Source organism: Ovis aries, chromosome 1 (genome assembly GCF_016772045.2).
Source record: "Ovis aries strain OAR_USU_Benz2616 breed Rambouillet chromosome 1, ARS-UI_Ramb_v3.0, whole genome shotgun sequence".
NCBI lineage: Eukaryota > Metazoa > Chordata > Mammalia > Artiodactyla > Bovidae > Ovis > Ovis aries.
In genome coordinates this window covers 127,588,756-127,609,120 of record NC_056054.1, presented here as the reverse complement: position 1 = coordinate 127,609,120, position 20,365 = coordinate 127,588,756, and the positions used below count along the sequence as shown (strand labels likewise).

Sequence of the window (20,365 nt, the reverse complement as noted above, 5' to 3'; positions counted from 1 at the left end):
AAAAAGCTTTTAGAAAAACAATGCCATTAAAAAAAGAAGTCGTGAAAACCTTGTCCCTTTAATAAAAAGCATTTCATGTTGGCAAGCCAAGGGGGAAAACAGGCCTCTTGCCTCTTAAGAAAATTATTATCTGTAATTTTCAGTGTTCCTTTTAAACTATAGCAGCGAAGGGCATTGCTCCCTTTCCGTGACTTCTCTCATCTGTACCCTCTTTGGCATGCAAGCATGGAGTCCTAGAATTTTCTGGCTGTCACATAGGTGGCTATGCTGAATTCATCGTGTGGGTACCTCCATGTGGCAGCTTATGGGCTGAGCTGAATATAGTTTATGAGTATTCATAAGGGCAGGAAATAGGATGCGTTGAGTCTTAGGGCTTTCCAGTAGGCAAATCCTTTAACAGGGCACAGGTGATTTAATAGCAGCTTGGCAAGGGTACCCAGAATAAATTGCTTTCATTACCCTTACTCTTACACCTGGTCATTTGCCAGTGTAACAGGTGAAAATTGAGGAGGGGGTGGTGATTCCTAAGACTAGAGGAGCCAGGAGTTCTGAATGCCTTTGGCGATGGCTTTATCTCCTGGGGTGAGTTGTACTGTAATACTCCTGGGCACTACTTTGCAATTTATTTCACTGTAAAAAAGCATAATGGTTCCAACAGGGTGAGTTTATGCTGTGAATGTGTCCATGGGGCAGTGGGGAAAGATGCTACGTAATAGAATTATTGGATTAATTTCCATAGATTAGAACACAACAGATGTTCCACATAAAGGTTCATTTCATCCACATCTGCTTTGAATTTTATTTCCTTTAGAAGATCTCTACTCAGAAGGCTTCATGACAAATAGGAAGGGTTATCTTATTTATCAGTCAGATTTTATAGAATTTTGTAGAACTTTCTAGAATTTTTTTGGCATCTTGGGTGAGACTGCGAAATATGACACCCAAAGAAATCAGTTTTCTTGAAGAATATAATGAGAGGCACAAGTAGTAAGGAATTCATTATTTCTCATTTACTAATATAAAATTAGTGAGATTGTAACCTAGTCAGACACATAGCTTACATATTTAAGAATATTGTGAAGAGAAGATTAGACAGAAGAGCCTGTATAACAATTAAGTCATCTTTCTCAGATATTGGGCTTCCCTGGTGGCTCAGATGGTAAAGAATGCAGGAGACCTGGGTTCGATTCCTGGGTTGGGAAGATTCCTAGAGAAGGGAATAGCAACTCACCCCAGTATTCTTGCCTGGAGAATCTCAAGGACAGAGGAGCCTGATGGGCTAGAGTCCTTGGGGTCGCAAAAGAGTCAGGCACAACTGAGTGACTAACACTTTCTCAGATATTATGCAACATTTTTCTATAAATAATTGAAAAGGGTGATTACAAACCTGTTTAAAAGAATGTTATCTAGTTTTTCTCAAAGTAATGTGTTTAATAACATGCTGCTAATTAGAACTTAGAATTGCGAACCGAGGGAAAGCCAGTTCTTTAAAAATAAATTCTAGAAAGAAGTCAGCATGTTGTGGTTAGAAAAACTTGTGTGCTGGCTGTTGCACCCCTCAAGGATGGGAGAAAAGCACAGACAGGAATCCTTGTTCTCTTTGCCTGCACATGTTGTAAGCACCGTTTTATTTGTGATTTGGTCTTTCATATGGTTTGTTAATTGTTGCAACCATTATTTCCAGGCCAGCATCATTCCTTCAGTTTGGATTCCTTTCTTTCTTTTTTTTTCTCTTGGAGTATAGTTGATGTACAATGTTGTGTTAGTTTCAAATGTACAACAAAGTGAATCAGCTATACACATGCATCTTATTTTTTCAAGATTATTTTCTCACAAAAGTCTTTACAGACGACTGAATAGTGTTTCCTGTGCTATACAGTAAGCACTTATTAGTTATCTATTTTATGTATAGTGATGTATGTATGTTAATCCCAATCTCACAACTTTTTCCTCCCCCTATTCTCCCCTGGTAACCATAGGTTTCGTTTCTATTTCTGTGACTCTATATATTTATTATTTTTTTTGTAAGTAAGTTTATTGGATTCCTTTCTTGTAGGGCTCCTCCTCTCTACAAGTTGCATTTATGCCTCTGGGCATCAGGAATAGAAATCAAGGGGTGATTGAAACAAACAACCAAAATATTCTCTAAAGCAGAGTTTAAGATTCTTAGAATTATAGGGGACTTATTTTTCAGTGCATGGCAGGTAACTGACCTGTCATGGGTCTCAGAGCTCTGGCCTGGGCCTGAGGGTGCCCTGGAATAACACTGGAAGATGCATGCGGTGGGGGGTGGGGGGGTTATTGGGTCACTTCTCCATTTGTAGTCAAATAGAATCAGCCAGTCTCTGTCCAGTGTGGATTGACAATGCCATTCTCCTGCAAAACCTCTCCTTCTAAAGATCATCAGGATAGCACGGCAGTTGGTAATTTATTCTGCAACAAGGAAACGGACTGATTTCTCTTTTTTGTGTGTGTAAAGCCTCTGCCGCCTTGTCATGACTCCGTGGAATCCATGCAGGTGTACAAGCAGCACTGTCAGATAGCAGAAGAATACCGCGAGGTGAAAAAGGAGATTGCCCTGCTGGAGGAAAGAAAGTAAGTACTTTCCGCCCCCCGCCCCGGATACCCTCATCCTTGACCGCTGACTGCTGCTCATGGACTGTGGATGGTAGGGGAGGACAGGTTGAGCATGGGGGCGAGAGGGAAGGAGACAGGTGGGCAGGAGAACTTTCTGTGGTTCAGGCCTTCTGTGCCTTCATCTGTGATTCTAGGAGTGATACAAGCAGAACTGTGCTAGATGAAAGAGAGTGGCCAGAGGGACCAGGGGAGTGTGTCCTACTCAAAACTTAACTTTTTAATGAGCATTCTTTAATTCAGGAAATTAGAGATGCTAAACACCACCTAGAGCCACATGATGTTCCTTGCGAATGTGCTCAAAGGCCCCAGGGCACTTTGTCTTAGGGTGGATTTTAATTAATGCTTTAATGCTGGCATGCCCACCTCAGGTAAAGAAGCCACTGGGATAGCTCCTTGGGATAAGGTAAATGTATTAGTTGATTAACTGCATTTTATAGCTCAATAGTCCAGTAAGTTTTTTTTTTTTTAGTCTTCACAGCTTCTATTATCATTAAAGTTCTGCTGAAGGGAGTTAGGCAGTTTATTAATTAAAGCATTCTCACTTTACGTACTCATAACTTTATGCTTCTGAATTCTCCTTTCTTTATATTAAACCTTTTGCTTCGTATTGGAGTATAGCCGATTAACAATGTTGTGAGAGTTTCAGGTGGACAGCAAAGGGACTCAGCCATTCATGTATCCATTTTCTCAATTGCACTAAATTCTGCCAATATCAACTCAGTGATCCCCATTCTTTCATCCTTTCAAAGCCTCAGACACTTTTTCTTCATAGCTTTGGTCAGTGTGTACTTTACACATTTATTAGGGAGATCTTTTGATGAATATTTGCATCTCCTGCTAAGTGGTTAAGTGTCCTAAAAAGGGAGGATAGTCAGGTGTTTCCCACCATCATTTTCCTGAAGCACAGTACATAACATGTAGATACTGAATAAATTTCTGGTGAATGAGTGACACATAAGCCAAACATATTGTGAATCTTTAAGTTTCTGCTTTTCTTCTTCTTCTTGCTGGAGTGATACATGGTATCCAACATATTTATATTTATACTTATATAAAGCATAATTTTCAAATGACTCTAAGGGAAACATTTTGTACTGAGAGATTTATGAAGCTCTCAGGACCCTTTGAAGACTCCCCAGAATGGTAGTTGGACAGGATAATATTGTGGGGAGCAGCACTGGTTTTAGGGTTGGACGTCATTTATGCTAAGACCAGTTGGCATGTTGCAAATATCTTCTTACTTCACTTTCCTTCAAACATAAAGTCATACCTGGACTTTTGGCTATAGGGCATTGAAAGATGCTCATGAGGAGATGAGAAACACAACTTTTCCTTTGTATGTCTAAGACTTTCTTTTTGGTCTAAGAGTTTTCACAAATTGGTTGGAATGCTTTGATTGTACATTTGCACACAATCTGAGTCCTTCAAAAAGTGTCATAAAGGAACTGAAGATGCCTATTAATAATGTAACCAGAGATGAAGTTAAAGGAGGACTTATATTATCAGTGGCTTATAAATGTATCTTCCTGTTGGTGTGTATGTGTGTGTTAACTATGGTATTGTGATAGGAAAAAAAGCCCCAGGTAAATTATGTATTTATTTGTAAATAATAAATATTTTAGACTGAAGGTATAGTGTTATTTAAATTAGCCCCATGTGTAGCTTTTTTTGGGAGGTGGCAATATAAGACTTTCCCACTAAATTATATGTTTTGTAAGTGTATATTTTTGTATGCTGCATCAAAAAATACAATAGGACAGTATGAGAATGATTCATTGCTCTCTTATTGAAACATATTCTTCCTGTTTCTGCAAAACTCATCTTACTTTCTCTCTCAAGCCTATTTGAAAGGGTTTGAAGTTTTCTTGAAATTATGATGTCGTCTTTTTTTTTTTCCATAAGTAATTCACTAGTCTTTAGACGAAGGCCAGATTCTTTCTTTATTTTCTTTCTTTTTGATAAAATCTCTCAAAGTCCTTTTTATTCATTCTGGTTTCTGCCATTTGGGATTGGGACTTGTTACTTCAAATCTTGGTCAGCATAATATTCTAACTGGTTTCCCTGCCTGTGGTTTCATGTTGCTAGAGAAGGACATGAAGTTCTCCACCTAGATTGTGAGATCTGCCTCAGTATGGGCTTAGTACCTCTGCAGAATGTTTTAGCTCATTCTCGCCTATTCACTTTTTCTGCCTCAGTGCCCTTGCTCACACCAGGCTCAGTCTAGAGTCTCCTTCCTTCTTCTTCATCTGGCCAAATGCTACCCTTGAAAAGAACTTAGCCTGTATCCCTTCCCAACCATCCCACTGTGATCAGCGCTTTTCCTGGGTGAAGAAAAACTTACTGAAATGATTCTTTGGGCACTTTTTGTAGGCGAGTGTTATCAGTAGTTACTCACTGACTGGGCTCAGACAGTAAAGAATCTGCCTGCAATGCAGGAGATGTGAGTTTGATCCCTATATCATGAAGATCCCCTGGAGAAGGAAATGGCAACCCACTCCAGTATTCTTGCCTGAGAAACCCCATGGACAGAGGGGCCTACAGTCTACTGGCTACAGTTCATAGGTCACAGAGTCAGACACGACTGAGTGATTATCACTATCACTGAACTGTATGTCCTATCTTTCTGACTCTTGTCTAGTTCCCTGCAGAGCTCCATACCCTTTAACCTCTTTTTGTATCCCAGTCACTGAATAGGGAGTTGAGCATAGGATAAAATATGAGTTGGGGTGATTTATAGTGGCCGATTATAGGAGATCATTATATCCACCATGTAGCATTTTTTATTTGTAATTTGTATGGTCTGTATTTAAAATATGGAGTCAGTATCACAAGTAAAGAATTGCTAAGATAAATTGTTAAAACTGGAAGTATGGTTGTATTTTATATTTGTAAAAAAATGAGTTTGGTCCTACAAAGGCTTTGTGCAGTTCATTTTTTTTTTTTTTTTTTTTTAACACTTTACTGAAGAGGGCTTCTCTGGTAGCTCAGATGGTAAAGTGTCTGCCTGCAGTGCAGGAGACCAAGTTCGATCCCTGGGTTGGGAAGATCCCCTGCAGAAGGAAATGGCAACCCACTCCAGTACTCTTGCCTCAAAAATTCCATGGACTGAGGAGCCTGGTAGGCTGTAGTCCATGGGATTGCAAAGAGTTGGACACAACTGAGTGACTTCACTTTCACTTTCACTTTACTGAAGTAGAAATTCATTTTGCAACAGATATTTTCCTAAATGGTCTTTTTGTTTAGGCAAGATTGTTGTCCAGTTGCTAAGTTGTGTCTGACTCTTTGTGACCCCATGGACGGCAGCATGCCAGGCTTCCTTGTCCTTCACTGTCTCCTGGAGTTTGGTCAAACTCATGTCCATTGATTTGGTGATGCTATTCAAACATCGCATCCTCTGTTGTCCCCTTCTCCTCCTGCCCTCAATCTTCCCCAGCTTTAGGGTCTTTTCCAGTGAGTTGGCTCTTCGCATCTGGTGGCCAAAGAATTGGAGCTTCAGTTTCAGCATCAGTCCTTCCAATGAACACTCTGATTTCCTTTAGGATTGACTGGCTTGATCTCCTTGCAGTCCAAGAGACTCTCAAAAGTCTTCTCCAACACCACAATTCGAAAACATCAATTCTTCGGCACTCAGCCTTCTCTATAGTCCAACTCTCACATTCATACATGACTGCTGGAAAAACCACAGTTTTGACTAGATGGACCTTTGTCAGCAAAGTGATATCTCTGCTTCTTAATACACTGTCTAGCTTTGTCATAGCTTTTCTTCCAAGGAGCAATTGTCTTTTAAATTTGTGGCTGCAGTCACTGTTCACAGTGATTTTGGAGCCTGAGAAAAGAAAATCTGTCATTATTTCCACTTTTCCCTCTTCTCTTTGCCATGAAGTGATGGAGCCGGATGCCATGATCTTAGTTTTTGGATTGTTGAATTTTAAGCCAGATTTTTCCCTCTCCTATTTCACCCTCATCAAGAGGCTCTTTAAAGAAAAAAAAAAAGAGGCTCTTTAGTTCCTCTTTACTCTCTGCCATTAGAGTAGTATCATCTGCATATCTGAGGTTGTCGATACTTAGTCAAAATAGAGTGGACCAAATGGATTTGACCGAAATAGATCAGCTCTTCATTTTTCAGTCATTTGGATGAGAATTTCTTCCCTTTTATTTAATAAAATGTGACTGATTACGTTGCTTCTGGTGATCGGCTACCATAAGCTAGACGCACAGAGAGATGCTAATCCAGGTGTTCTATTTTAATTTTTAAACATTTTATTTATTTGTTGTGTCTTTCAAAAGGCTTCCTTCAGTTCTATCTAACCCATCTATACATACCAAATATCTACTATGTGTCCTACACTGTCCTCATTTTCACAGAATTTATAGTCTTGCATAGAAGAAAAACCTATACAAGATGGCTTACGAAGCAAGATAAAATGATAGCAAACTTATGCCATAAAGACATGCTGTAAAACTTCCCCACATTCCTTCTCTAAGAACAGCCATAGACTCAGGCTTTGAGAAGGAGCTTATGGTTGCTGGGGGCAAGGATGGGGGAAGGGCTAGTGAGAGAGTTTGGGTTGGATATGTACACACTGCTGTATTTAAAATGGATAATCAGCAAGGACCTACTGTATAGCACAGGGAACTCTGCTCAGTATTATGTGGCAGCCTGGATGGGAAGGGAGTTTGGCAGAGAATGGATATATATATATTGGATATATCTATCTAATGGCTATATGTATATCTATATATGTGACTGGATATATATACATCCAGAGAATGGATGTATGTGACTGAGTCCCTTTGCTGTCCACTGAAACTCTACAACATTGTTAATTGGCTATACACCAGTACAAAATAAAACGTTAAAAAAGAGAGCAGCCACCGCGTTCAGTTGTGCAGTGAATGTTCCATACCACACTGAGAGGGGCACTGTCCATATTAACCCAGGTGTTTAAAAGAGAGTTTTTACATGTCGGAGCCATGTGGGCACAGGTTAAACTGAAATTCACTCTCATCTCCAGAGGGGGTCTCCCTGGATCTAGTTTGAGAGACTTCACAGAAGGGAGAGAAAAGCTGATTATATATTATTTTAAATATTGTCCATTGGGTGGATAAAGAGAATCAAACATTTTCTAAGATTACAAACTCACAATAAGGTGAATTTAATTTAAAGAATATTTTCTGGTTTATTGATTAGTGATATACAAACAGCTGCTTCTTACTTTCATTGGAAAATTTTCTCTTCTCAGTTGGAAAAAAAAGACAATTTTACTGAAAGCTTTAAAAATGTACCAATAAGTCTGACATCTTTACAAAACTCCTACTATCATTTTTGCCTATTTTTTCTAACTCTTTTGTATGTGAATAAATATATTTATATAAGTACAAATATAGTAACATAAAATATATACATACTTTTTTCAATAAATATGAGCATTTTTATAGAATGCATATAAATTTTGTGTATGTAATGTAAACTCATAGAAATGAGATTTTGTTGTTGTTGTTGGGCTATAAACTTGAGTTGGTTATTTTGTTATTGTTTTCTTTTTGTTTCCTCTTTTTTTTTTTTTTCTTGCCATTTTCTTGGTTTTTTCCCTTGCCATCCTGTGGGTTAATTGAACATTTTTTAGAATTCCATTTTTATCTATTTTAGTATTTTTTTAAAAAATTTTTATTGTGATATAGTTGATTTACAATAGCAAAGTGAGTCAGTTATACATACATATAAATATATATGTATATATATACATATACACACATACATATATTCACTCTTTTTTAGATTCTTTCCCATATAGGTCATTACAGACTTATTGAGGAGTCTGTATAGTAGTATACTGTGCTATAGAGTAGATCCTTATTAGTTATCTATTTTTACATATAGTAATGTGTATGCTGCTGCTGCTGCTGCTAAGTCGCTTCAGTCGTGTCCGACTCTGTGCGACCCCATAGACGGCAGCCAACCAGGCTCCCCTGTCCCTGGGATTCTCCAGGCAAGAACACTGGAGTGGGTTGCCATTTCCTTCTCCAATGCATGAAAGTGAAAAGTGAAAGTGAAGTCGCCCAGTTGAGTCTGACTCTTTGCGACCCCATGGACTGCAGCCCACCAGGCTCCTCTATCCATGGGATTTTCCAGGCAGGGGTACTGGAGAGGGGTGCCATTGCTGTCTCCGAGTAATGGGTATATGTCAACCTAAATCTCCTACAGATATTTTATGACATTTGAAATTTATCGCTGAATTGTTTGCATGTCTTAAAAATGTGTTTTTGGGAATTCCTTGTCAGTCCATTGGTTAGGACTCTGCACTTCCACTTCAGGGGCCTGGGTTCAATCCCTGTCGAGAAATTAAGATTCTGCAAGTCATGCGACACAGCAAAAGAAAAAAAAAAGAGAAGGTATAGTTAAACTATAATTAGTTCTAAAATTAAAGTTATAATTAGTAAAGTTTGCTTTGTATTTTATCTCATTCAGAGGAGAAACCACTTGTTGCTCTATGTATGAAACATTGTGTTAGGTGCTGTAGTGTTTAAAAGTTTGGCTTAGAGGGGCTTCCCTGGTGGTTCAGTGGTTAAGACTCTGAGCTTCCACTCAATGTGGGAAGGGGATGGTGAGGGTTAGATCGCCGGTTGGGGGACTAAGATCCTACATGCTGTGGGGTGTGGCTGGGGTGGTGGTGGTGGGAAGATTGACTTAGAATATCAGGAAAAGAGGTAAACTCTTAGAAAATTTGGGTTGAAAAATGTTATGTAACGAAAGAAACAATTCAGGGGTTTTTGGTAGACTCAGAGTTGTGCGACCATCATCACAATTTTAGAACATTTCCATCACCCCCCAAAACAAACCTGGTGCACTGAGTAGTCAGCCCCCATTCCTCTCCCTCCTGCCAGCCGCTGGCAGCTACTCAGCTACTTTCTGCCTCTGTGTGTTTGCCTGTTCTGGGTATTTCAGAGAAGCGGAATTATGCGGTTTGTGGTCTCTTGTGACTGGCCTCTCGCACTTAGTGTACTGTTTTCGAAGTTTATCTGTGTTGCGGCATGTGTCAGTGCAGGCAGACCTTGGAGGCGTTGCAAGTTTGGCTCTAGACCACGGGCAATAAGGAGAATATCGCACCAGAGAGTCACACAAATTCTTTGGTTTCCCAGTGAATATGAAAGAACCTGCCTGCAATGCGGGAGACCTGAGTTCGATCCTTGGGTTGGGAAGATCCCCTGGAGGAGGGAAAGGCTACCCACTCCAGTGTTCTTGCCTGGAGAATTCCATGGACTATATAGTACTGCTGCTGCTGCTGCTGCTGCTGCTAAGTCACTTCAGTCGTGTCCGACTCTGTGTGACCCCATAGACGGCAGCCCACCAGGCTCCCCCGTCCCTGGGATTCCTCAGGCAAGAACACTGGAGTGGGTTGCCATTTCCTTCTCTCATGTGTGAAAGTGAAAAGTGAAAGTGAAGTCACTCAGTCATGTCTGACTCTAGCGACCCCATGGACTGCAGCCCACCAGGCTCCTCCGTCCATGGGATTTTCCAGGCAAAAGTACTGCAGTGGGGTGCCATTGCTTTCTCCTGGTACATGGGGTCTCAAAGAGTCAGACTTGGCTGAGCAACTTTCACTTTCGCTTCACTTTCACGTTTATACTATTAATCTATTAAGTATACTATGTGATCTATTAAATGTGTAGCAGCATTATGTCTAAAAAGTGCACGTGTGCACGCTAAGTTGCTTCAGTCGTGTCTGACTCTTTGTGACGCTATGGACTGTAGCCTGCCAGTCTCCTTTGTCTGTGGGATTCTCCAGGCAAGAATACTAGAGTGGGTTGCCTTTCCCTTCTCCAGGGGATCTTCCTGACCCAGATACCGAACTCGCATCTCTTGCAGCTTCTGCACCGCAGGTGGAGTCTTTACTGCTGAGCCACCAGGGAAGCCCAAAAAAGTACATATCTTAATATAAAAACACTTCATTGCTAATAAATACTAACCTTCAGAAAATTGTGGTCTTTTTACATAATAACATCAAAGATCATGGATCACAGGTTACCATTACCATTACAAATACAGTAATAATGGCAAAGCTTGAAATATTTTGAGAATTTCCAAAATGTAATACAGAGACACAAAATGAGCAAATGCTAAAAAAAAAGCAAAGCAAAATACAGTATCTGTGAAGCACAATAAAGCAAAGTGCAATAAAATGAGATACAACTGTGCTTCATTTCTTTTTATTGTCAAATAATGTTCTGCTGTATGGTTATACCACGTTTATTTATCCATTTGTCAGTTGATGGACCTTTGGATTCTTTGCACTTTTGGCTATTACGAATAATGCTGCTACAAACATTCATGTGGAAGTGTTTGTGGGGATGTATCTTTTCAGTTCGCTTTTACTAGGAGTAGAATTGCTGGGTCCTGTGATAGTCCCATGTGTAACCTTCTGAAGTGAAAGTCACTTAGTCGTGTCCGACTCTTTGCGGCCCCATGGAGTATACAGTCTGTGGAATTCTCCAGGCCAGAATACTGGAGTGGGTCGCCTTTCCCTTCCCCAGAGGATCTTCCCAACCCTGGGATCGAATCCAGGTCTTCCGCGTTGCAGGAGGATTCTTTACCAGCTGAGCCACAAGGGAAGCCCCATAACCTTCTGAGGGGCTGGCCAGACTGTTTCTGAAATGGCTGCACCATTTTATATTCCCATTAGAAATGTATGAATGATCCAATTTCTCCACATCTTTGCCAACACTTATTATGTCTTTTTGGTTATAGTCATGCTAGTGGGTATAAAATGATATTTCTTTGTGGTTTTGATTTACACTTCCTTGATAGCTGAAAATGTTGAACATCTTCTCACGTGCTTTGTGACATTTCTATGACATCTTGGAGAAATGTCTATTTGGATCCTTTGCCCATTTTTAAATTGAGTTGTCTTTTTATTATTGAGTTGAAAAAAAAAGGATATATAATTTTAATGGTAAAACATTAGAAAAGGGTTTTCATAGGGGGAATACCACAATTAACATCTGATCTGTATTTCTTGTCTTTTTTTTTTTTTTTTGCTGCTCTGCATGGCATGTGGGATCTTAGTTCCCAAACCAAGGATCAAACTGACATCCCTTGCATTGGAAATGCAGTGTCTTAACTGCTGGATCACCAAGGAAGTCCCGTCACGTCTTTTAAAAGTATTTAAAATGATGCTTGAGGGAGCAGTATCTCACTGAGGGGAATATATTGGGATGGAGGAAATGGAGTGAAAGAGATTTGTAAAGTCAGTTTAGAAACAGCCCTATTTTGATTTGTTTTTAGTTATGGTATTTAATTTGTTTTGAAATTTCCAGCAGCAAGAGGTTTTTCTATTTCACAAGAAACGTTTATTTCTTTGGGACATTCCTGTGTTACATTTTGGAACTCAGAGGTGTTTAACCTGTGTTCTGGGGAAACTCTCAAAGATTGGGGACAAAGAGGGTGAGGGGCAGGGAAGGGCCAGATGGTGGAAGTTCAGTTTTACGTGTTTTACTTGCTTGACTTCAGGGAAGTTTTCTTTCCACAGTACCACAGTTAGCAAACATTGAAAACCAAACCTCGCTTTTTTTCATTCCCAGCATATTTTTCTGGGAATATTTACGCAGCCCTCAGAAAGTAGGTTTACAGGGTTATAAAGAAACAGTGAATGAGGATATTTCTCCACAAGTGTTTGCAGGGTATGTAGTAATGAGGGAACGAAATTCGACCCTCTTTCCTAAAATGTCTAGTATAGATAAGATGGTTTGGGGTAAGTTATAGAATTCACGTTCATTTTCCAGCAGGTGAGATATGCTTCCTGGTAACTAGCCAATCGAGACTGGAGGCCAGGGCTTGGCTTGTAATAGGATTTCAACAAATATGTGTTGAGTGACTGAGTCGAAGGGCCAAAGAAGTGACGTGACTCTTCACTTTGCTCCAAGAGGCGGAGATGTGGTCAAGGAGATTCTTTCATTTTAGGACTGAGCTTTATGTGAAATCCCAGTATCCCAGATTTCATCAGACTACGAGGTTACACTTTCAGTTGGTGCCCCAGTCATAATGATTTGGGCCTTTAAAGAATCCTCCTACAAACGCAGGAGATGCAGGAGATGGGGGCTCAATCCCTGGGTCAGGAAGACCCCCTTGGAGAAGGAAATGGCAACCCACTCCAGGGTTCTTGCCTGGGAAGTCCCATGGACAGAGGCACCTGGCGAGCTACAGTCCATGGGATTGAAAAGAACCCAACTGGACTTACAGACTAAACAACACCAGTGCTCATATCTTCCGAGAATCACGAACCGTGCAGTCTAAATCTTCATTTAAACTGAACGTCTCCCTATGATAGAGATAGTATTGTATTAAATGAATACTTTAGCTCCTAGGGGCTAACCTACCAGGATTTTCTTTTCCAAGTAAAAATCTTTAGTCAGCTTTGAAAGTTCAAAGAGCCATAGTAGTGGTCTTCACAGAAGCAGAGAAATATTTGCCCTAATGATGAATCTATTTCCAACCTCCTACAACATAAAGAATGTCCTTCATTTTGGAATTACTTTGCAGAAAGTCTTCAAGTTCTTTCTACCAATTCACTAGGATTTCCTCTTTTCCTATTTGTTTTAGCAGATCAAACCTTTGCCAGGCATGCAGCTTAGGATGGGGACAACAGATGATCTCTGGTGCAGCCAAGGTTGTGACCTTTTCACTGTTGAGATACATCACGTGGAAAACTATGTTACAGGTTCTTGACATCAGAAATAAGATTCCTGTAATGATTGTCTTCTGCACCTTTATCAAACTCTTTTGAAGGGAATGATAGAAATGGTAAATAAGAAATCAAAGCAAGACCCTATTTAGTCAATTATACATATTGACTTGTTCTTCAGATCATCTATTTAGAAGACTGTCTTTGTAGCTTGATGTGCCAAGATTTAATTATGAATTGCTAATGGATGAACATCAATTTGTCTATGTAAATGGGAGACCTGGGTCTGATCCCTGGTTTGGGAAGATCCCCTGGAGGAAGGCATGGCAACCCATTTCAGTATTTTTGCCGGCAGAATCCCCATGGACAGAGGAACCTGGTGGGCTACAGTCCATGGGGTCGCAAAGAGCGAGACACAACTGAGTGACTAAGCACAGCACAGCACAATGGATGAGCATCAGTTTGTCTGTATAACTAGGTCTTGGACAGGAGGCAACAGATGTTTTGACAGTATTCATTAAATAGATGTATAATTGCTTATAAAATACATTAAAGTAATTTAGAAACCTATCAATCGAGTCTTCTTGATTCCAGTAAGGAATAAATTATTATTGACTTTCTCTGACACAAGAAGATTGGACTAGACAATCATGACCATTCCTTTTAGTTGTAAAATCTGTGATTTTGTGATTTATTTTCCCTACCAGTTAAAACTGGTAATGGATGTCCTCAGGAGTTTTAAATAAGATCAGATATGGAACCTGGACAGTAGCCACTGTTTGTGTGACACAGTTAATTTGAAGAGATGAAAAGAACAGGAATAGAGGATCTGATGGGTGAGGGATTTGGAGGCATGTCTCTTTTTACTTACATAAGTTTTACTGATCAATTTCTTTAAGAAATTTCTTCAGGACTTCCCTGATGGTAAAGCATCTGCCTACAATGCAGGAGACCCGGGTTCAATCCCTGGGTTGGGAAGATTTCCTGGAGAAGAAAATGGGAACCCGCTCCAGTATTCTTGCCTGGAAAATCCCATGGACGGGGGAGCCCACAGGATACAGTCCATGGGGTTGCAAAGAGTCAGACATGACTGAGCTACTTCACTTCACTTTCTTTAAGATCGTTACATAAGAAACTGTGTGTGCATGCTCAGTTGCTTTGGTTGTGTCTGACTCTTTGTGACCCTATGGACTGTAGCCTGCGAGGCTCCTCTGTTCATGGGATTCTCCAGGCAAAAATACTGGAGTGGGTTGCCATGCCCTCCTTCAGGGTATCTTCCCAACCGAGGGATCAAACCCACATCTTCTGCATTGCAGGTGGATTTTTTACTGCTGAGCCAATGGTAAGCCCATAAGAAACTTAACTAACATTTAATTATTAACGTTTATTGCTTAAGTTAAGTTTAGAGGCAAGAACCTTAAACATTTAATCGGAAGAATAGGTTCGATTCACAGCTGTTTCTTAATAGGTGTGTGACTTTTCCCAATTAGATTAAGTACTTTGAGTTTCTATTTATCTTTAAAACATGGGTTGACCCTGAGATACCTTATTCTCCAATTATATTTAATCAACAAGTATTTTTTGCAGACTGTATATTTTTTCCCCCCTTTGGCCACACTGAATCCGATCAGGGATCAAACCCATGCCTCCTACAGTGGAAATGTGAAGTCTTAATCACTGGATTGCTGGGGAATTCCCTATATTCTTTTTTCAAACCATTTTTAAAAACCATTTTAAACCATTTAAGTATAGTTAATTTACAATCTTAGGTTAGTTTCAGGTGTACAGCAAAATTATTATCTAGTTTAGGATTGCTAAGTCACTTCAGTCGTGTCCAACTCTGTGTGACCCCAGAGACGGCAGCCCACCAGGCTCCCCCATCCCTGGGATTCTCTAGGCAAGAACACTGGAGTGGATTGCCATTTCCTTCTCCAATGCATGAAAGTGAAAAGTGAAAGTGAAGTCGCTCAGTCGTGTCCGACTCTTAGGGACCCCATGGACTGCAGCCTACCAGGCTCCTCCATCTATGGGATTTTCCAGGCAAGAGGACTGGAGTGGGGTGCCATTGCCTTCTCCAAGTTATGTATATATACACATATAAATTCTTTTTCAAGTTCTTTTCCGTTATAGGTTATTATAAAATTTGAGTAAGGTGCCCTGTGCTGTAGGTCCTTGTTATTTATCTGTTTTATATATGGTAGTGTGTATATGTTAATCCCAAACTTCTAGTTTGTCTTTGGGAGCCTTTGTGTTCTAAACACCATGGAAGATTCAAAGATCAATTAGAGCCCAAAGGAACTTTGTGTGTATGCATATCAGTGTTCCAGGTTATCTTTCCTTTGTCCCTGTTGGGCTGTTTCTTTCCAATACCTGATTTTGCTCAGTGGTCACCAAATTGGGTACACAAGGTACTTTCTTCCTGCATTCAGTTGTGTCCGACTCTTTGCGACCCCATGGACTGTAGCCCACCAGGCTCCTCCATCCATGGTATTTTCTAGGCAAGAGTACTGGAGTGGGTTGCTGTTTCCTTCTCCCAGGGATCTTCCCGACCCGGGGGATCAAACCTGGGCCTCCAACATTCCGTCTGAGCCACCAAGGAATCCCATATATATATAGATATATATGTGTATGTCAATATCAATATCTCTATCATGCTCCATTGTCCTAACTACTTCAGTGATGTTTTCTAAGGACAAGGGCATTCTGTCACTTGACCTCAGTACAATAATTAAAATTAAGAAATTTAGCATTGACACAGTACTGTTATCTAATTCATAGCCTGTATTTCAATTGCATCCCCTAGTGGCTCAGCTGTAAAGAACCTATTTGCAAATGCAGGAGACACGGGTTTGATTCTTGAGTCTGGGAGATCCCCTGGAGAAGGAAATGGCTACCCATTCTAGTATTTTCGCCTGGGAAATCCCATGGACAGAGACGACTGGCAGGCTACAGTCCTTGGGTCACAGAAAGTTGGACATGAGTTAGCGACTAAACGACAGCAAGAACAAATTGCATCCCTTTCCCTATAAGGTCCTTCACAGCTTTTTTTTTTTCCCAGTCCAGAATTGCATATTGATTTTGTTGTCATTTCTCTTTAGTTTTTTAACATGGGCTAGCTTTTTATTTTTTTAGCATTTCCCTCAATTTGAGGTTGTCTGGTATTTGCGTTTTTTGGAAGGAATACCCAGGTGGCGCTGGTGGTAAAGAATCTGCTTGCTAATGCAGGAGACGTGAGACGTGGGTTCAGTCCCTGGGTGGGGAAGATCCCCTGGAGGAGCATGATAACCCACTCCAGTATTCTTGCTTGGAGAAGCCCATGGACAGAGGAGCCTGCACAGCTGCAGTCCATAGAGTCACAAAGAGTCAGCCACGACTGAAGCGACTCAGCAGAGCATGCACATACCACAGAAAAGATGTAGGGTCTTTTGTGGTGCATGCAATATCTACTGATCTCGTTACTAGAAATGTCAAGTTTGATCACTTGGTTCAAGTCGTCTAACAGGTCTCTGCACTTTTTCCTACAGAGGAGGAAGAAATATGACATACCCTTATATGGAGGTAAAGGAGAATTCAGTTAAATCTAGTTTAGGATTGCTAAGTCACTTCAGTCATGTCCAACTCTGTTCAACCCCATAGATGGCAGCCCACCAGGCTCCCCCATCCCTGGGATTCTCCAGGCAAGAACACTGGAGTGGGTTGCCATTTCCTTCTCCAGTGCATGAAAGTGAAAGGTGAAAGCGAAGTCGCTCAGTCATGTCCGACTTAGCGACCGCATGGACTGCAGCCCACCAGGCTCCTCCGTCCATGGGGTTTTCCAGGCAGGAAAATGCCTTCTCCCTAGTTTAGGATTCACTGACACATATAAGGGGAGTGGGCCTGTTTTGGGTTGTCATGTTTATTAATGGTTTCCTAGGTGGCGCTAGTGGTAAAGAATCCACCTGCCAATGCTGGAGATGCAACATATTCGGGCTCAGTCTCTGGATTGGGAAGATCCCCTGCAGTAGGAAATGGCAATCCACTCCAGGATTCTTACCTAGGAAATCCCATGGAGGGAGGAGCCTGGCAGGCTATAGCCCCCCACCCCCAATTTATTAAATCTAAACATGGACTACACATCTTTAACTCCTTACTATGTGTATTTACATCAATGAATTACTTACAAATATTTATTGAAAACTGATTTTGTTTAAGGCGTTATCACTACAGGCTCCCTCCAATAACCCTAGCCTGCTTCCTGAATTCTCCAGTCAGACTCCTACCAAACGTAGATACATCATTTTGTAGTTAAAGTGACAAGATATACATAAGGACTAGAGAAAGACATAAATAAAATAAAATAAAACCTGCAGAAAGCAGCTGGAATTTCTTAGTTCGAAGAAACTTAGTCAAGGTTTGTTAAACTCAGAAAACAAAAGAAGTAATATCTGAACTTGGAAGACAAAACTTATTAATAGATGAGGGACAAACTAGAGTCCCCCTACCCTTAAGACAGTAGCATCTTGAGTTGTAAACAAATTTTTCTGCTTTTTTCTCCAAAATAGTGGTAACATTTACAGTTAGTTGATCTCTTTAAAGGATTACTTTTCTGACTGTCGAGGGACTTATTGAGCTATTTGAAAGTGTATTTTGAGTATTTTGGATATACCTAATAGAGGTGCTGGGATAAAATAAAGGGAGCTAACATTTGTGAAGCTGGAAAAATGACAGTAAGTCACTGGAGAAGCAGAGATGGGTCCTATTTAGCAGAGCGGAATGACATATTCGGCTTCCAGTATGCTGTTGCTGTGTAATTTAATTTCTTTCATTACGGTTTGTGCTTGTGCCTCACCTGCCCCGTGCATCTTCAGAAAGGAGCTCATTGCGAAGCTGGATCAGGCAGAAAAGGAGAAGCTGGATGCTGCTCAGCTGGCCCGGGAATTCGAGGCACTGACGGAGGAGAATCGGACACTGAAGCTGGCCCAGTCCCAGTGCGTAGAACAACTGGAGAAACTGAGAATCCAGTATCAGAAGAGACAGGGCTCGTCCTAACTTGACATGATTCAATGTGAGCATAAGAGGCTGGTGACTGCTGTGCGCTGGCCAAAAGATTTTTTATTTTAAAGGGGTAGCGAGTAAAATCTGTTGCTTCTCCTTATTACACACACGGCCAAGGTCTACACTAATGATTGCATGCTTGCCAGTCTAGTTGGACAGAAGGGCTATTTTCTTTTAAATAAGATAATGAGAGCAAACCTTTACCAGATGTTTTTAGAGATCATAATTCGTTTCAAAACATTTTTTTCCCCTTATTTAGCAAGGTATGATCATACTGTATATATCCGGGTAGAAAATGATAGAGAACATTGACTGTTTCTACTAAGAATCACAAGCAGAATTCAGCCATGAAACAAACTAGTAAGATGCTCACTGCAGTTTCACATCAGCGTATTTTTAAATTTAATGTCTTTAATATTTCAACTGTGCTCCAAAGTGAACTGTCAGAAACTTCACTGCATATATTTATGTTCACCAGTTAGGTTTAATCCCTCAGTGATTGATTGCCCTAAGAATACATGGTTGCATATCATAAAAGCTTTCTCATGAAAATATTAGCAGCAAGCATGTTTGTGTCGGTGCACATTTGCAGTGCTAACTTGCTGTTGTAATAAAAAACCGATAAAGGTGTATTTTCTTCATGCCATGTTACTTCTTGGTAAACATTTCTGCCTTTGCTTGTGTGTGTTCTGGGGGAAACGAAAGGTATTGTTTGGACATTACTTTGGTGAGTTCCCATGTAAACATCAGTAAAATTCTAACTACCCCTCTGTTTTGTTTAAGGAGATGTTTTGGGTCAATGGTGACTAATAAGAATATATGAGTAAATTCAGGATTAATATGATCTTCCCCTGTTCTATCTATCACAATATTTCCCCAAACTGATCTCTTTCTTTTATGTCCATTTCTATTCTTGTAACTTCTTTTTCATTAAACATGGATCAAAATTCTCCAGTCTGTATTTTGTTCCTTTTTTAACCTTAATTTATGCTAAAAGTTGGCATAAGCTAACCCTAGTCAGAATTTGCTGTTAGTTGTATTTGCAAGTGCCAAAAAAGCAGTGAAGTCTCTTTTCTTGGTAAGATTGCGGTTTCTCATATAAATAATTTAGACCTCTATTCTGCAATGATGCATTAATGTCTTAAAGTATTTGCCCAGAAAACATAAAACAGAATAGCTGATTAAAGCACTAAGATGGCCTGGGGTAGACCGGTTGTTATTAACTGGGGTTGATGCCCTCAAGGGACATTTGGCAAATTCTGGTTGTCATGACTAGAATGCGGAGTGCTACTTGCATTTAGAGAGGAGAAGCCAGGGATGCTGCTGGACGTCCAGCCATGCACAGGACATCACAACAACGAAGATTTGTTTAGCCCAGGCTTCCTTTATGGCTTAAGTGGTAAAGAATCCGCCTGCAATGTGGGAGACCTGGGTTCGATCCCTGGGTTGGGAAGATCCCCTGGAGAAGAGAAAGGCTACCCACGCCAGTATTCTGGCCTGGAGAATTCCATGGACTGTATAGTCCATGGGGTTGCAAAGAGTCAGACACGACTGAGCTACTTTCACTTTCAATGTGCCAATGGTGGTGAGGTCAATGTACCTTGGACTAATCACTGGACAGTCGGGCAAATGCCAAGGGGAAACATGATGCAGGGCCATGGGTTTCTTGTCCTGTGCTGCGTTTTCATCAGGTCCTTAGCATCCTCACCCTCAGCCTTCTCATTTGTAAGATGAAGATTTTTGACGGATCTCAAATTTGAAATGTTATGCAAGCCTATTCACCCTTAGGCTGCTTTGTAGAGTGCAGAGTGCTCAGCTTGGGGCTCTGTGATGACCTAGGTGGGCGGGATGAGGGGAGGGTGGGAGGGAGGTCCAAGAAGGAGGGGATGTATGTATACATATGGCTGATCTGCTTCATTGTACAGCAGAAACCCACATTGTAAGGGAGCTATACCCCAATTAAAACAACAGCAAAAATAAAACGCCAAAGATAGCAAAAGCAAAACAAAACAATA

At 40.6% G+C, this 20,365-nt stretch overlaps 1 protein-coding gene across 3 annotated transcripts in view; it reads left to right on the top strand.

Annotated features, from left to right (window-relative positions):
* The window catches only part of MAP3K7CL (MAP3K7 C-terminal like), a 45,924-nt gene extending 26,624 nt beyond the window's left edge, over positions 1 to 19,300 (top strand). For all 3 annotated transcript variants that reach the window (XM_060403853.1, XM_012186712.4, XM_012186695.3), the window contains 2 exons: positions 2,480 to 2,595; positions 18,164 to 19,300. In XM_060403853.1, the coding sequence (XP_060259836.1) occupies positions 2,480 to 2,595; positions 18,164 to 18,344 (297 nt within the window). In that variant the 3' untranslated portion in view covers positions 18,345 to 19,300. The remainder of the gene's footprint in view (positions 1 to 2,479; positions 2,596 to 18,163) is intronic.
* The last annotated feature ends 1,065 nt before the right edge of the window (positions 19,301 to 20,365 follow it).